Below are 17,970 nucleotides of genomic sequence, written 5' to 3'. Positions count from 1 at the left end.
TAGTTAATGCGCTCTCTGGTCACAGTTAGTTATTTCTTTGTTGTGATCCATGACCAAAGGAGAAGGCTGCAGCTACTCTACCCTGCATGCCTGTGACAGTCAGTTACTACAGTGCATGCAGGGGCAATTGCCTGTGCCCAGACTTGCTTGCATGGCTGAAGAAAAAGAAAAAGCCTGAAGAAAAAGTAGCAAATGCAAACACAGCTTTCATTATACAACTTCACACAAATCATCCCCGCAGAGATTTTCCCCTAGGCACTTCATCACCACGTATTTCATTCTCTCTGTTGCCCCAGTACTTCAAAAAGGTCCTCTTGTCAGTAGGTAGCAGCTGCTGCTGCTTTAGTGGGGCATGTGTCTCTTCCTTCTTCTCCCGACAGCTGCTACTTCCTTTCATCTTGTCCCCAACTTTCTCATTGGAGGAAAGAGTGAATAGGGAGGGCACCAAGTTGGCAGCCAGTGAAGGACAAAAGAGAATTGTAGCCACTGAACCCACCCAACTTTGGAGGGATTCCTGATGGGGAGAGGAGCGAGGGGAGGGGCAGGGAGAGATGGAGCCAGGAGCCCTGAAACTCCAGACAAAGGTTAGACAAGTCTGTCTGCCTCAGCTTCTTACATTAGAGGCTTAGACAGTTATAGAACAACATAGTGCAGAGAGCCACCTCTACACCAGAGGAGACAAAGTATCATGAATTTGTAAAGCCAGAAGGGATATTTATGATCAATCTGTCTGGCCTTCTGCATAACATGAACTGAATTTCACTCAGTAGTTTGAAGCAAGCCCAATAACCTGTGATTTCAAACAAACTCAGGCTGAAATATGTGAAATCTTTGGGATCCACAGATGTTTTGAAATGTTCTCACCCTGTAAATAATTGGGATCCCACACAAACTTTCATAGCAAGTGAGGAGAAATGAGTATTGAGTTCTGTAGTATGTGCAGGTGTAAGAACCAGTATAAAATAGAGTATTGGTGATGAAATACACCAATGACTCTCTGGTAAGGGAGGCATCAAATAGCTAGACTGGGCCCCGGTGGACTCACTCTGCCATATCTGTAAAGCATTCATGGCTTGTAAGAGGAATTCAGTAAGCTCAGAATGAGGGCAGATGGACTCCGGACTTCTGGAAAGAGCACTGCAAAAAGCCCTGCTTCCTGAGGCTTTGGATATAGAGACGACGACGGCTCACTGAGGAGGGGGAGGACTTATAATACTCGGAACGTCTGAGACTTTACTTTGGGTTTCAGTTATTTCATGTTTATTGCTTTACCTGATGGGAAAGAGGGGACTGGTAAGGAAGTAAGCCAGAGGGGCAGCAGTAAATAACACTTTTGGGTAGGAAAAGCTTATCGGATACAAGACTAGTTGATTCCCCTTCTCTTGCTGCCTCTGTTGGGCAGAGACAGCAAGGGCAGGAGAGCAGGAACCGGAGCTAGGGGGAACTGGTAAAGCCTCAGCACCAGCCCCTGTACATAGCGGCCAAGACTGGCTGTGGACAGTGGGTACTGCCTGAGCAGCCCCTGGCCTCGGCCAGCCCCGGCCGCCATGAACAAGGGCTGCTCCAGCACCAGACCCTGTCTGCAGCAAATAGGGGCCGCTGGACTCAGCGCAAACTGGGACCCAGCAGTCCCAGCTTACGTTGATCGCTGCGCCTCTGCATTTTAAATGTAGTAAGAGCCCAGTGGCTCTTAGTTAGAGCACAGGTGGCTCTGGAGCCGTCATGAGCCACGACTGCTCAGTTCTGGCTTGAGTCGGCTCCTCTGGAAGAACTCCCACTGCAGCTCTGCAAAGGCGTTTATCGACTAATCATATAGTCGATACAAATTGCATTTTGACATCCTCACTTTCAGGCACAGGGCTTAGCTGCCTACCATTGGACCCTGCAACAGAACCCAGTAGAGCGGGCAGGCCTGGGTTCCTCTGGCAACCCTAAGGGGTACACAGAAGGGCACCACCTAGCTGGAGGGCCGAGACATGAGAGGGGGCATACCATTGCAAGACTGGAGTAGTTGTTACCAGGGGAAGCTCTAGAGAAGTGACTGCTAGACCTGAGCCCAACCACAAGAAAGCACCTTCAGTGAGCAATCTCCTTAACCACTGGTAGAGAAGGTAGGCATCTCATCCCAGCCCTGCTAAAAGAGGATGATGATAAAAGGCCAGGGAGGTCAGCCACCCTTCTAGTTGAATTTCATCTGGTCAGTCAGCAATAGATAGGCTATTGAAAAAATACAGGTGGAGAAGCTGTTAAATGAGGTGATGGGCAGTCAGCAGCAGCAGGCTATGCAGCAGCAGAAACAGGCCCTCTTCCCCTTCCCCCCCTCCATTTGCTATGGTGAAAAACATGTTAGCAAATACAAGCTCAACAGCTTGTAAGAGAACTGGCTGCGCATCCACAGGAGCAACAAGAGGACCTGGCTGGACAGATGTTGATGCTAGTGCAATCATTGGGGACCGTAACAGATGATACACACACAAGAGCTCCCAGCTCCTCTAATGCCTGTGAAACTTACAAAGGTGGGACCAGAAGATGACCCAGAGGCATTTCTGGTTACACTTGAATGGGTAGCGATAACAGACAATGGCATTACCAAAAGAGTAAGGACTGGAAAGGGAGGGTCAGAGAGGAAGGAAATCACAGAGCTTAGAGCAGAAACAATGTCCCTAGGACTCAGAAGTGGGAGATCATGCACAAGAAAGGTTGGCTTTCAGGGCTCATGGAAAGAATATAGAAGAGGAGAAATGGCCCCTTCAGGCCTTGGGCAGGAAGTGGAGGAAGGATGAATGTCATCATTTGCTTCTTGTATCCACTATATATAGTGTGTTTGCAGGGAAAAAATTGATGTGACATAAATGGCTGTATACTAAATACAAATTAAAGTTAAACAAAGTGGGGAAATAAAGAATCATGTAGGAAGCGCTAACAAGTTTGTGGGCAAGGAGGAATTTGATTTCTTGGCAGGACGGGGGGATAGTTATTGAACTGGATCTGAACTCCATGTAATCAACTTCTGCCTCAGTATTAAATATAAAGTGGGCTTTACATTGTGAAATGTTAAGAGGAAATTATTACATTTTGAAAGCTTCTCAAAGTCCTATTTTTCTGTATGTGTTTAACTACATAATATTATAGAAATATTTTATTACAAATAAGTGCTATTTTTAAAGAATAAAAAGCCCAAACACCTAAGTTTAACGGAGGAGAAATGGATGCCGTTTTGGTAAATAGGGCTGTGGGTAAAATTTTCAAAAATGCCTAATGCTTATTTTCAAAAGTAAGGTCAACACTTAAAAGAGCTTGAAGTCTTCTCAGCTTTCAACAGGTCACTTTTGAAAATTAGCCTTGGATGCCTAACTTACTTAGGTGCTTATGAAAATGATACTCTATGTGGTTAGATTCCATTCCACTTTTTCAAGGTAGGAGGTAGATTAATTTGCTTTGACATTTTTCAGGCATTTGGTTAATTGATTTGGCAGCATGTGATTGGTTGATTTACTGTACATTTATGATCAGCATGTTTAAAGGGTAACATAGCATTAGTACTTGAATTCCTTTTTTCTATCTAAGAAATGGAATATAATTGAGCAATAGTGTCTGTTGCATCTGTGAATACAAAGCAATAAACTTCTTCCTAGGCATTTATTACTGTTTATTACAAGTATAAGCATCTGAAATTAACATTATTGTTTTTATGCTACTTGGATTTTTTTCTCTTCCAGTATTTTTCCACTTCATTAACTTTGTGAAGTAATCTAAATAAATATGCATTCTGTCTGTGCTTCACTGATTTATTCTCAGTAACCTGTCACTAGTCAAATTTTGTGATGGGGCTTGTTAATACTTGATTATGTTGTTGTAATATTTTATTTCTTTCAGGGATATAATGAATGGATTCCTCCTGAAACAAATGAGAAGAAAATGTTATCCAATGCAGTGTTTTTGTTTGTTTTTGGTTTTGCTATGAAAGTTTGTGCCTTCATTAACTTTGATGGTTTGACAGTGTAATTCTTGGATTTAGCATATTGTAGCAAAGATTTGTCAGATACGTTAAACTTCATTAGTTTAAATTTGAACCATTGTGTTTCTGAAAGTTTGAGTAGATATTTTAGCAGTATTCCTCTTTGTAACCAATTGAGTAAACTCATTTGTAGTGTAATTAAATGACTGTATAGTAGATGAGGTATATCAGGCTTTTGGGAATGGTTGGGAATATACAAGAAGTTAAACAAGCTGTGAATCAGTAAACATGTAGGACGCAGGCCAAATCATTAATGGTTTTGCAAGCTGTCTCCTAAACTCTCTCACCCCGCCAAAAGGTTTTCCTTTAATGCTCCCCAAATTTTTAATTTTCATTATGGTTCAAGCAGATTTTCTGCCTGTTCTTTGAAATTTCAAACGGTGACATACAGGAACTCATTGGTCCACTTTGCAGCTGTTGTCAGCATGCCTGCCTAGACAAGTTCAATCAATTATATCTAATAGTTTTATTGTGGGTGTGAAATTCCCATTTAAATTTGTTAGGCAGTTGATATAGTTTTACATAATAGTGCCTGCTTTATGCAATTATGTGGTGCCAATTACAAAGCTGTCTAGAATGTTTTCAGTTGGAAAATGGTGGTGAATTGAATATTTTGGTTGTGTACTTGAAACATACTGGCTAAGCATCTCTCATCTCTCATTCGTGTTTGGTCCATGTAAAGTAACAAGGCTAATATTTCAACTAGCTGATCCAGTAATTTCTTTCAATCAAATGGTAAATGCTAGATTTTTTTTTTTTTTTTGGTGTTCAAGATCTTGGGTTCAGTTCCTACTGAGGGCCTGTGCATGGTGGAGTTGTAACGAAACAGTGGACCATCTGACGATTTGAATGCTTGAGAATGCTTGTGCCCTTCCAATGCTCAGGATGAACATCCCCTAATAAAGGGAGTAACATTAGTTAAGTGTCTTGCTTCTTTCCAGTAGCTAGTACATAAAGGAATAAGATCCTTTTAATGGTAACAGCTAATGGAGTTATTCCAACTTGTAGAGGCAGATATTTTTGGTGCTCAAGGTGCCATTTTCAATTACTGCTGACTCTAGGGGTCTTACAATTATTCACAGCTCTCCCTTATATTTGGAATGCTACAAATTGAGCATCAAATTACTGAGTTGATTCATTTAATAAGAAACTTCATTGTTTTACACTGACGTTTACAAGCAGTATTAAAAGTGGGAGGAGTTACTTATTCTTATGGAGTTCTCTAGTAAAAGTGCTATATCAGCCCAACTGCACTGATGCAAGGGTGTCACTGTAGCACATCTGGTGAAGATGCTCTATGATGACAGGCGAACACTCTCCCTCATGGGCATAATTAGCTGCCACCTCTGTGAGAAGCAGAAGCTATATTGGCAGGAGAGCATCTCCCACTGACATAGCGCCAGTGTGGACAGCGCTTGGGTCACTGTAAGCTCATGAGGGTGTCTTTTTCACACTTCTGAGTGACATAAGTTAGGTAAATTTAAGCAGTAGTGTAAGCCTATCCTAAAAGGTTGAGAGATGCTTTTTTCAGCTTAAATATCAAAATCTACATGAAAGAGACAAAAACTTTGAGTAGCAGCAGGAAGAAAACAAAATTATTATGGTTTATCATCTGGGTAGTTGATCACTAAGGCTATGTCTAGACTACGTGCCTTTTTCCAAAGATACTTTCGAAAAAGCGTGTCTAGACTACAATCAGTACTTTCGAAAAAGCAAGCTGCTTTTTCGGTAGAGATCACACAGGCAGTCTGGATGCTCTCTTTCGTAAAAGCACAGTTTGCATTACTAGAGCCTTTTTTTGAAAGAGCACTTTTGAAAAAAGGTGTTCTTCCTCGTAAAACAAGGTTTTCCACGGTCGAAAAAACTGCCACGTTCTTTCGATTTACCTTCGAAAGAACACAGCAGCAGTCTTGATGCAGGTAAAGATTTTTAAAAAAAAAGTCCACTTTTTTCAAAAAATTCCTGTAGTCTAGACACACCCTCAGTGTTTGGGCATCAGCTAACTGAAGATAGTCCTGATCTTAAATTATTACCTGTACATTTATCACATTGACAAACTATCGGTCACAGTTGCTTGGATGGATTCTCTTCGTCATAGATGACAAAGTTTCAATTCTGGAGTGACGCAGAATTCACAAATCTTGTCTCATGAAACTCTACTTGAAAACAAAGCAGCTAGCATTAAAAAAAATAAATACTGTAGCTTTCAAACTTCAAATATAGCAAGGTGCACCTTTCCCCATAAGGAGTTCAAGGTTTTTGATAAATTAGAGAACTAGGTCAAAGAGATTAATTCAGCTTCTCTAGCCTCAAGCACCAAATCTAGACCACTTTATTAAATGGCTCTAATGTAACCGAGATTGTGGAAGTTGTAAAAATAACTTTAAATCAAGGATTGTATTATTTAAGGAAAACCACATGCCATTCCTCCTGTGGCAGATTTTGAGGTTTCTTTGTATAGGGGAAAAAAAATCCACAATTAACATCTGCATTTGACCTTTGAGATTTTGTTTTTAAATCTCCTTGATCTGTGGGACTATATTATCCTCTGTATCCAACCCAGCCAAATCAGCTCCAATGTTTCATGCAATAATGACAGAAATAATTCATATTAGAGCTGAAATGAGGCAATATTTGACAGATCCCTACATCAGTAATGAGACTATTTTGGAGGGATAAACTTTGCTCATTATGATTAAATATGACAACAGAAAAATACAGGGCACTCATGTGAAGCTTTTTCCTAACTATAAATGCTATTCAGCAAAATGAGACAGATCCCTCAAGCAAATTCCAGCTTCTGTGCCAAGAAAGAAAGGTAAAATACCCCAAACCTACAGTTTCAGAAACTAGAGGATTAAAATAGTATAATTCAGAAGATGAGCACTTAGGCCTTCTCTATACTTACTAGAGGATTGACGCTCCAGAAATCAATGTTCCAGGGTTCAATTTAACAAATCTAGTAAGGACCTTTAGTAATTGAACACTAAGGGGCACCCCTATGAACTGATTCCCCTTGGAATTATGATGAGTAAGGGAAGTCAATGGGAGAATTTCCTCTCTCTCTCTCTCTCTCTCTCTCTCTCTCTCTGGAGCTGCGTATCTTACATCAATTTTCTCTGCCAGCGTAGACCTGGCCTTAGATGGCATCACTGGTAAAGATGACCAAGCATGATCTGGCACAAAGGGGCTGACAGAAAAACCTTGCAGAACCTGGCAAAGACGTAGCGTTGTTGTTTTTGCACTCAAAATTATCCTGGACACCACTGCAATTGTTGATAGTATATGTTGGTGTCACAGAGTTATCTTAAAAGGTCTGGAACAAGGTACTGAAAATCATGAGCTGAGAAATGAGTGACCATTAGCATGGGACTTAGAGTGATTCACCATCAAAACTGCCTCAACAGTGGGATCAATGACGATCTCCATTAATGTTCTGTTTTTATGAGAAATATATTCTCACTCACATTTAAAGTCTACAAAGGAAAACCCACTTTGGAACCAGGAACTCTGGGTTGTCCAGCTAATTGAGACAAAATCCTAGTTGAATGCTACTTGGAGGATACAAAAACAAGTGCAGTGTGAGAAACAGATGCCTCAAAGAGTCTCCTATATGTAGTTTGGGTGAAAAAGTATTTACTGTCTCTGCAATTGTGCCCACTTACTGAGTTTCTGATCACTGAGGAATATTTAGTGAATGGAACATATGAATGGCTGGGTCAGATCAAAGATCCATATAGCCCAGTATCTTGTCTACCGACAGTGGCCAATACCAGATGCCCCAGAGGGAGGAACACAACAGGCAATCATCACATGATCCCTCTCCTGTCATCCATTTCCAGATAAACAGAGGCTACGGACACCATTCCTGCCCATTCTGGCTAATAGCCATTGATGGACCTAACCTCCATGAATCTATGTAGCTCTTTCTTGAACCCTGTTAAAGTCATAGTCTTCACAACATCCCCTGGCAAGAATTTTCACAGGTTGACTGTGCGCTGAGTGAAGAAAAACTTCATTTTGTTTGTTTTAAACCTGCTGCCTATTAATTTCATTTAGTGACCCCTAGTTCTTATATTGGGGGAATAAGTAAATAACTTTTCCTTATTCACTTTTTCCATATCACTCATGATTTTATAGACCTCTGTCATATCCCCCCCTTAGTCTCCTCTTTTCTAAGCCCAAAAGTCCCAGTCTTTTTAATCTCACTTCATATGGGACCCATTCCAACCCCCCCTAATCATTTTTGTTTCCCTTTTCTGATCCTTTTCCAAAGCCAACATATCTCTTTTGAGATGAGGTGACCACATCTGTATGCAGTATTCAAGATGTGGGCGTCCCATGGTTTTATATAGAGGCAATAAGATATTTTCTGTGGGTATGTCTACACTACAGAGTTAGTTCGAACTAACGGAGGTTAGTTCGAACTAACTTTGATAGGCGCTACACTAGCACTCCGCTAGTTCGAACTTAATTCGAACTAGCGGAGCGCTTAGTTCGAACTAGGTAAACCTCATTTTACGAGGATTAAGCCTAGTTCGAACTAGCTAGTTCGAATTAAGGGCTGTGTAGACCCTTAATTCGAACTAGTGGGAGGCTAGCCCTCCCCAGGTTTCCCTGGTGGCCACTCTGGCCAACACCAGGGAAACTCTATGCCCCCCTCCCTGCCCCGGACCCCTTAAAGGGGCATGGGCTGGCTACGGTGCCCGTTCCAGGTGCAAGCCTGCCAGCACCCAGCCAGCAGACCCTGCACCTGGCACGGATCGAGCCAGCCACCCAATGCCCCCCAGCCCTCCCCCTCTTCCCAGGACCAGGCTGGCAGCTCCCGGGAGCTTGCCCGGGACCGCAAGAGGCGGGCACCCGCCTGGGCTAGTGCGGACATCGTGGATCTCGTCCACGACCTCCGCACTAGGCACAGGAAAGTGGCCAGCTTGGGCAGGAGAGCTGCCAGCCTGGCCACCCAGGAGCAGGTGTGCATGAAAATCAAGGGGGTCCAGTGAGACCCCTGACCCTGAGCCCTGAGCTTACAATGGCCGTCCTGGGTCAGACCAAAGGTCCATCTAGCCCAGTAGTCTGTCTGCCAACAGCGGCCAACCCTAGGGACCCTGGAGGGGATGGACCGAAGACAGTGACCAAGCCATTTATCTCGTGCCATCCCTCTCCAGCCTTCCACAAACCTTGGGCAGGGACACCACTCCTACCCCCTGGCTAATACCACTCTATGGACCCAACCTCCATGACTTGATCTCACTTCCCTTTAAACTCTGTTCTAGTTCTATCCTTCACAGCCTCCTGCAGCAAGGAGTTCCACAGGTTGACTTTTTGCTTTGTGAAGAAGAACTTTCTGTTACTAGTTTGAAGCCTGCTACCCATTTCTTTCCTTTGGTGTCCTCTAGTCCTTCTTTATGGGAACTAATGAAGAACTTTTCTGTATGCACCCTCTACACCCAACTCCTGCTTTTAGAGACCTCTATCCTGTCCCCCCCTCCGTCTCCTCTTTTCTAAGCTGAGAAGTCCCAGTCTCTTTAGCCTCTCTTCATATGGGACCTGTTCCCAACCCCATATCATTGTAGTTGCCCTCCTCTCTCCCAGCCTCTCTCTTCCCCTTTCCCACCTCCTTTTCCCAGTCTCCCCCAGTTTTGTTCAATAAAGACAGATTCCATTTTTGAACACAATTGTCCTTTATTTTGTACATCAAGAAAAGGGGCTAGGGAAGGGTAAGTGGAAGGAGGTGAGGAAGGAATGGGGTACGAGCCCCTGATGGGGAGGACTGGGCTGGCTCTGCAGGCTTCTGGGGGTGGAAGCTCTCCTGCAGCCCCCCAATTGCCCCCTCTCCCCAGATGGCAGCCTGCGGCAAGTGCAGCTGGGCTGATGGCCGAGTGGTGTGATGTGCCCAGTGTGGGCACTCCGGGCACTCCAAGCAAGGACTGGTTTTCAAGCGGGGAACCCCTGAGAACTGTCTGTCCGGGGTGGGGGTCGGGTCCCTTTAAGCGCAGCCCTCGGCTAGCCTGAGACAGCATCTCCACGCTCTAGGTCCTCCTCTGATGCCCTGCCGGCACTGCTTCCGGCCATCCTTAAGCCCTGTTCAGGGTCCACTTAATGTGGACATGCTAGTTCGAGTTAGCAAAACGCTAATTTGAACTAGTTTTTAGTTCTAGACGCGTTAGTTCAAATTAGCTTAGTTCGAATTAACTAATTCGAACTAAGTTAGTTCGAACTAACTCTGTAGTGTAGACATACCCTGTCTTATTCTGTATCCCCTTTTTAATGATTCCTAACATTCTATTTGCTTTTTTGGCTGCTGCTGTACCCTGAGTGGATGTTTTCAGAGAACTATCCACAATGACTCCAAGATCTCTCTTGAGTAGTTGTAGCTAAATTAGTCTCCATCATATTGTATGTGTAGTTGGGATTATTTTTTCCAATGTGCATTACTTAATTACATACTTACATTAATGGGACCAGGTACAATTCAAGAACTTCCAGAATCCTAGAAAAATAGTTTACTTATGGAAGAAGTGAATGCCTTGCTGACTTGGTTGCAAATCTTATCACCAGGGATTTGAGAGGGTGGAGGGTTCCCAGAATCTGATCATATTTGTAAAATCATGTGGATTCTTAGTGACTTTGTATTCCCTTCAGATTGACTATTACACTGGCAGCTTTTCCATGTTTTCCCGAGGACTGTTTTGAGGGACCTTTGGGATTAAATATATAGAGCCCTGCACGGATACAAAATGTGGATCTGCAAAAATAATCTGCAGATATGTGCATCCACATCTGTGGATGTAGATAACCTTGGATATTGAGCAGCTATCCACAAATTTTCAGGGTTGTAGATACAAAATTGGTATCCGCATCTGTATCTGCAAAAATGAGCCATAGATAGCCACATTCACATCTGTGAATACAAATACCCACAGATATAAAGCAAATATCTGCAGATTTGCAGGTTTCTATAAATATGCCCCCGTTCTATGTGTTATCATGGTCTGCAGCAAGGATTTTGAACAACATATGGAAAAATGATTATGTATCTGTGGAGTAAAATTAAAACCTATAAATGTAGTCTCTCTAAAAGAAATCTGACACCTGAGAAGATTAATATCAAGTGAAGTTCTTTGGTCTGACCTTTTAAAATATTGGCCAGCATGCAAAATGGAAGCAAAAGGAAAATAAATTGTTCAGTTAATTACAAAAGTGAAGGGATTTCCTGCGATGCTACCATGGGCTTATAAGGGACTGTTCTCATGTTACTAAATCTTTGTGACCTTCTTTAAAAAAAATGAGGAAAGAGCTGGAAGAGAAGGTCAATTATCTTATCAAAGTCAACTGGGCAGTTATCCACTAAGAGGCTGAAGGCCAACTTTGTTCTCCACTCTATCTTCACCAATCCCATCCTTTGTGATGCCATATCCCACGTTCAATCAGTTGTTAATTTTGCACAGTGGCGCTTCACCCAGTATGCTGGGGACAATATTATTTCAGCTGCAGGGCTGTACATTTCAGGTACTAGCCTGCAGATCAGAAACACCTATCCAAGACAGAAATATGCTACTAGCAAGCATTCAAGGAAAGTAGAAATTGTGAGTTTGAAATGGGTCTCACTGAAGATGAAGGATAATCTGTAGTATGCTCCATCTTTTCCTATCTGTAGCAGTAACATCTCCACAGATGTCATGAAATAATGAGACCATATTTTTGCACCCTTTACTTGGTAAGCTATTGTACAGTTCTGGAAGTTCAATGATTTGGGGCAGTCATAGTCCAAAACGGCATGGTACAGAAAACAGGTCTGCCTAAGAATGGTAAGATGCAGCAACGAGAAGTTTCTCTATTTTTTTTTCAATCTTATAGCAATGAAGTTGTGATACTTTCAGCTCCTCCATCAAGTGTTTATGACTGTATATTCTTCCCAGTCCACCCTTCCATTCAAAGTGCAATATATACAAAGACTTGCAAAGCAGTTAGTCTAAAAGATAAGCACCTGTGTACCTGATGATGTATATAGATAGCAATTCACATTTAATTTTTTCCCCATTTTTTGAAACCGCAACAATTTTTGTACCTTTTTATTTACTTTTTTCCTCTGGGAAGTGTAGCTTTTCAACAACCACTTCCGTGACCAGTTAGTACATATAACTACCAATATTTAATTCAATGGGAATTTAAAACTCTCTCAGGATTTGGCCCTTTAATCTCAATATTTTGTGGTATAGAGTTGTTTCAGGTAAGCTCAGGATATTGGCAGGTTGGGGGGGGGAGGGGTTAGAAAAGTGGCATAACTACCATGAATTCAGTGTAATCTCAGAGGAAGAAAGGGTATCTACAACACAAATGTATCTGGAGTCACTTTCTTCATTTCTGCAAACACAAATATGTTATAGATACAAGGTGCTTTACGATTAAAAACAACCTTTGTTTACCAGTGTGTCAAGCCATGTTGACACAGGGCATAACTTCAGATACAAACAAAAGGACAAGGGGTCAGAAATAAAGTATTCATCTGCTGCAAAGTTGAATTGTGCTCCTTTGGCACCAACTAACAGGAAACTCAAAAAACTCAGTTTCTGGTTGCCTGAGTGAACGTGACAATCTGAGATCACACCATTCACTATTCAGTTCTGTGGGATGAGTTTCTTTTCTTTTGTTAGGCACATGGGAAATGTAAAACATTATACAATATAATCAATGTGGGCATGTGTTTATATACACTTACTGTGTTCTGCTTGCTGTTTAGTTTGATACTGCTTGAAATTGACAGATATTTCTGGAAAAATGTGTATGGCCGATCCCTGTTTACCTGGAAGCTTATGTGGGTGCCTGCCTGTGTCATTAAAGGCCGAGGTTGTGGCTTGACAAAGTGAAATATTTAATATTAATCATGGTGATAATTTATTTGTCAGGTCAGATAAGTTTGATCTTACTAGTTCCTGTGATGTTGTCTTTAATTTGGTAATACTAACTGTGCAGTACTATGATTGCATAATAGGAATCATATTTATTAAGATTCAATGTTAATAGACGCAATTAATGTCTGTTACTACATTGTTAAGGGCTCTTCTTGCTATACCTGGCTGAAGGTCAGCTTTTGGAGTCCTTCAGCAGTGCTTCAGAGGTCTCCTCCTGAAAAGGGAGTTTCTGCCCACAGTCTTGCAGAGTTCAGTGGAACTGTTTATTGGCATAAGAGTTCCTTGAAGGATTAAGGATTCAGGCATGTAAAGGGGTCACTTTTCCATATGAACAAGTCAGGAAGGTAACAAAAATAAGAGTGTTGAAGTAGGAAAAGAGAGGAGAGGATGAAAAGAAATGGGAGCAAAGAGGAGGGGGAAAGAAAGGGCAAAGGGGAAAAGAGGAGGATTAGAAACCAAATGAAATGGAATGTGGGAGCAAATTGGAAAACCAATATCAGGGAGGGGTGGGAAAAGGAGGTAAGCAGCCAACAGGGAGGAGTACTGAACTGATCTGTGAAGTTGAGTAACTCCCTTTTTTTTTTTTTTTAATTCCATCTGGGTGGGTAGGAGCATGAAATAGGAGTGTGTCTTCTACAAAGGGTGGGGTTTGACTCACTTTATGCCCAAGGTGTTTTCTACCTAGTCATTATGAGATCATGTATTTCAGCTGCCCCACCCTTGATTGGGGACTGTACTTACAGAGACAATGGAAAGAATTAATGACACCCCTTTCAATCAGAGAAAACACCAGGAAAATCAGGCTTTAGCTGTTTGGAAAGGTTTACAAATTAGTCTACTGTGGGCTTAGAATACTTTTATCAAGATTAGTGATTATGAGGAAGTAAATGCTGAGCTGCCTTTTTTATTTCAATAATTATGTGGCTATTTGGGCCTCCGGGGGCCACAAATTGAATTAGAAACTACATAATCAACTTCTTTATTCTCTGCTTTCTCCATCTCCTATTTATATTTTCTTTACCATATACCGGAACTACTATGATAATTACATACTAAAATGCCCTAAGCAATAAATATTACAAAATTGAGGTAATCTCACGTAATATAAACATTTTCAGGGTTTGTAGGAAATGTGGTAATTTACATCCTGTGTCTGTACTCCAGTGCAGAGGTCATTTCACCAAATCCTGGTGCTCAGATCCTGTTTTGCTTTCACTCCGCTTCTCCCCTCCCCTCCTCACCTTCAAATCACTGGGGAAGTCCACTCAGTGCTATCCCCAGTGGAATTTCTACACCTCTGGGTCAACGCTAAATCCCAAATTAATAGGGAAGCTGACACAGTGATGCATTTTGATGGAATCAGCCGCTGCTGATCTGCCCTTGGTAGTGGTAAATGCTGATGTCAGAAACAGGGTGAGTATAACAGATGAGGCACTTTGCAGCTGGCAAAAAGGGAGCCACCCCACTGAGCAGCTTTTGCCCTTCCAGGCATTTCATATGTGAAATCTCAGGAGAAGTCTATGACTTAACTTGAAAATCCCCCGAAATGGAGGCTGAATCATAATTATGACACACTCTTGCAGAATAGGCACTTGTCAGAATGATTTATAATATTGGCCATAGTTGTGTTTTCTATATAAATCCTTTGCAGGTGGAAGTGGCCAGAATCCATCTGAGCTGAGCATTTGCATGCTTTGTTTAGGTTTTTTAATTGGGTGTAATTGATGTATCAATTGATGATGCATCTTGATCATGAAACAATACTGCATTTGGGAGCTCATGTGAAAGACTACTCACTAGCATGTTTGTTTGGTAGTATGGAGAGAGAGAGACACATAAATGTATCTAGTCACTGATCCTTTTATCCTTCTGTTGTTTGGGCTGTTTCAGTGCTGTTTATTTTGTGCGACATAAAGAAACCAGACAGAGATTTGCCATGAAGAAAATTAACAAACAGAATCTCATCCTCCGAAACCAGATCCAGCAGGCCTTTGTTGAGCGCGATATCCTGACATTTGCAGAAAATCCATTTGTCGTCAGCATGTACTGCTCCTTTGAAACTAGACGCCATTTATGTATGGTCATGGAGTATGTGGAAGGTAAAGTATTTATGCTCTTTTCAGTGGGAAAAACTGTGTCTTTAAGCATTAGAAAAGGAAAATCAACCCATACCATATTTAGATGACAGAAGCTCCCTTGTTTGTTCTCTGTACACTAGGCATGTACACCTAAATCCAGCAATGAGTTTGCTTCACTCTCAATCATTATCTTTTGGTGATTACCTGTAAAATACTTGTGTTGAAGTTCTAAAGTGAAATAATGCCCTTTGAATGAGTATGTTATAATTTATGATCATAGTGTCCTGTAACATTGGAAATTCATAAGGAAATGAAGTTAAGATGTTTTCCTCTGCTTTTGAAATTTTCACCGTCATGAAAATGATAATACATCTGAAAGCATACAGTAATAAGCTTGAAACCTCAAAGAGAAACTTTCTAGGGGACCCTGACCTCGAGAGAAAAGAAAATCCAATGGTTAAGCTGTTATTCTGAGCTGTGAAAGAAAAGATATATACTGTGTAATCTTGATTAGCCTTTCTAGATGTCATTTCACCCTCTGTAAAATGGGCATCACAATACTTCTCTACCGCACAGTGATATTATAAATAAATACAATAAAGAGTAAGAGAGATGCAGATTGTATGTTGATGGGGCCATATAAATATCTTATGTGAGTAAATAGATTAAGGGCTTGCCTAGACTTAAAGGGTACATCTAAACTACATGCCTCTGTCGACGGAGGCATGTAGATTAGCCAGAACGGCAGAGGGAAATGAAGCCGCGATTAAAATAATCGCGGCTTCATTTAAATTTAAATGGCTGCCCCGCTCTGCCGATCAGCTGTTTGTCGGCAGATCGGGGCAGTCTGGACGCGACGCGCTGACAAAGAAGCCTTTCTTGATCAGCACAGGTAAGCCTCGTGAAACCAGGTTTACCTGTGCCGATCAAGAAAGGCTTCTTTGTCGGCGCGTCGCGTCCAGACTGCCCCGATCTGCCGACAAACAGCTGATCGGCAGAGCTGGGCAGCCATTTAAATTTAAATGAAGCCGCGATTATTTTAATCGCGGCTTCATTTCCCTCTGCCGATCTGGCTAATCTACATGCCTCCGTCGACGGAGGCATGTAGTCTAGACACACCCAAAGAGCAGCTCTTGGTGAAGATGCTACCTGTGCCAATGGGAGAGCTTCTCCTGTCTATGTAGGTACTTCATCTTCCTGAGAGGATAGCTATGTTGCTGGAAAAAGCCCTTCCATTGAGCTACTGCTGTCAACGCTGGGCATTAGGTCAGTATAACTGATTTGCAGAGAGGGTGTGAATTTTCAACAGTTTTGAACAGCATAGTTACACCGATGTAGCGGTGTAACTGTCACGTAGCATAGGCCAACCCTAAGACTTAATCATGGCATTTGTGGTAGTGAATCAGAATTAAGGAAAAAACTTTTTTTAAATACCGCAATCAGGTATTTAAGATATCTTTCTGCTGCTTTGGCATCAGTTTCTATTTCCTTTTCCTCTCAGTCAAAATTGCTTATATGAAAGTATTTTTCAGAATAAACCTAAAAGGCAATATTCAAATGGTGAACATTCAGAATCCTTGTGCAATTGGTAAATATATGGAGGTCAACTTATGCCTGCATGTGCAACATGCCTTAGTTATGTCTGTGCACCCAAAATATGATACCCCCTAGAACTTTTTTTTCTGTATTTGCAGGTGGAGATTGTGCTACTTTAATGAAGAATATGGGTCCTTTACCTGTAGATATGGCAAGGATGTATTTTGCTGAGACTGTTCTAGCCTTGGAATATCTGCATAATTATGGAATTGTACACAGGGATTTGAAGCCAGACAAGTAAGTGTATAGAATATAAACACAAAAAAGTCTCAGAATTATTCAGATATGAAAGATGTAATTTTGCTCTGCAGAAAATGGATGTTTTGTTATGAATATTTTCCCATACATTTAGAATTTCACATAATAGATTTATAATATGAGTAGGGTGATTTAGCCATAATTATAGAGGATGTGTTGATTTTTACAATCCTTTTAGGCTACGGGAAGCTGTAAGATTAGCACAAGAGAAATACATTTATCCACGTGGCTGAAATGAAGGATAATAAAGTCTGGCTAATAAGAACACGCTCTCTCTACATATGTTTTGTACCTTATTTAATGCTGAGTATGAAAAGATAGCACCTGCAAACTCCTTTATGGTCAGTGTTAAATGAAAGATTTTGCCCCTTTGTCACATATCTACACTATTTGGAATTATACTACAGTAAACTTCTAACAATCTGGCACTTTATTAGATTAGGGGGTGCCAGATTATTGGATATGCCGGAGTACCGGAAGAGGGGCTATGAAGGGTCTGAGGGGGTGGGGGGATTCGGCGGGGAACTGCGCAGAGTGGGCAGCACTCCAGGTGCTCTGCCCCACGGCTTCCCCAAGTCCTCTGCTCGTTAGTTTCAGCAGCAGCAGACTTGGGGAAGCTGGGGAGCAGAGCATCTGGAGTGTTGCCGGGTTGGTCCCGCAGCGCTGCTCAGGTGAGGGGCGGTGCTGCGGGACCAACTCGGCAGCACCCCAGCTGCTCTTCCCTTGGCTTCCCCAAGTCTGCCGCTCGTCAGTTTCAGCAGTGCCGGACTTGGGGAAACTGGAGGCAGAGCAGCTCCAATTGTTCGGCTGGCCAGAGCACTTCCGGGATCCAGTTGGTGCCGGACCATCAGGAGTGGCGGACCACTGGATGCTGAACAACTGGAGTTTTACTGTACTTTCTGTCTTTTATAAGTCTAAACTGTGTTACGGTAGGTTGCTAAAATTAAGACTGAATCTGACACAACTCTTAATAAATTTCATTGTCTCCTGTTTCAAAACTGTTTGAATCCCAAATAAGTCAAAATGCCCACCTGTACTGTGTATCCGCTGCCTGCCAATTTGATATCTGTTTCTCCCCTCCCCCACCCCATTCTCCCCTATTGAAATG

General features: G+C 42.0%; 1 protein-coding gene across 7 annotated transcripts in view; it reads left to right on the top strand.

Moving 5' to 3' along the window:
• Window positions 1–17,970, top strand: part of MAST4 (microtubule associated serine/threonine kinase family member 4) — a 443,204-nt gene that overhangs the window by 380,792 nt on the left and 44,442 nt on the right. For all 7 annotated transcript variants that reach the window (XM_075932355.2, XM_075932356.2, XM_075932359.2 and 4 more), the window contains 2 exons: window positions 14,821–15,029; window positions 16,703–16,841. In XM_075932355.2, coding sequence (XP_075788470.2) covers window positions 14,821–15,029; window positions 16,703–16,841 — 348 coding nt within the window. The remainder of the gene's footprint in view (window positions 1–14,820; window positions 15,030–16,702; window positions 16,842–17,970) is intronic.

Source organism: Pelodiscus sinensis, chromosome 6 (assembly GCF_052426305.1).
Source record: "Pelodiscus sinensis isolate ZL-2025 chromosome 6, ASM5242630v1, whole genome shotgun sequence".
Classification (NCBI taxonomy): domain Eukaryota; kingdom Metazoa; phylum Chordata; order Testudines; family Trionychidae; genus Pelodiscus; species Pelodiscus sinensis.
The sequence above is the reverse complement of the archived record's forward strand: the minus strand, read 5'-3'. Positions and strand labels throughout refer to the sequence as shown.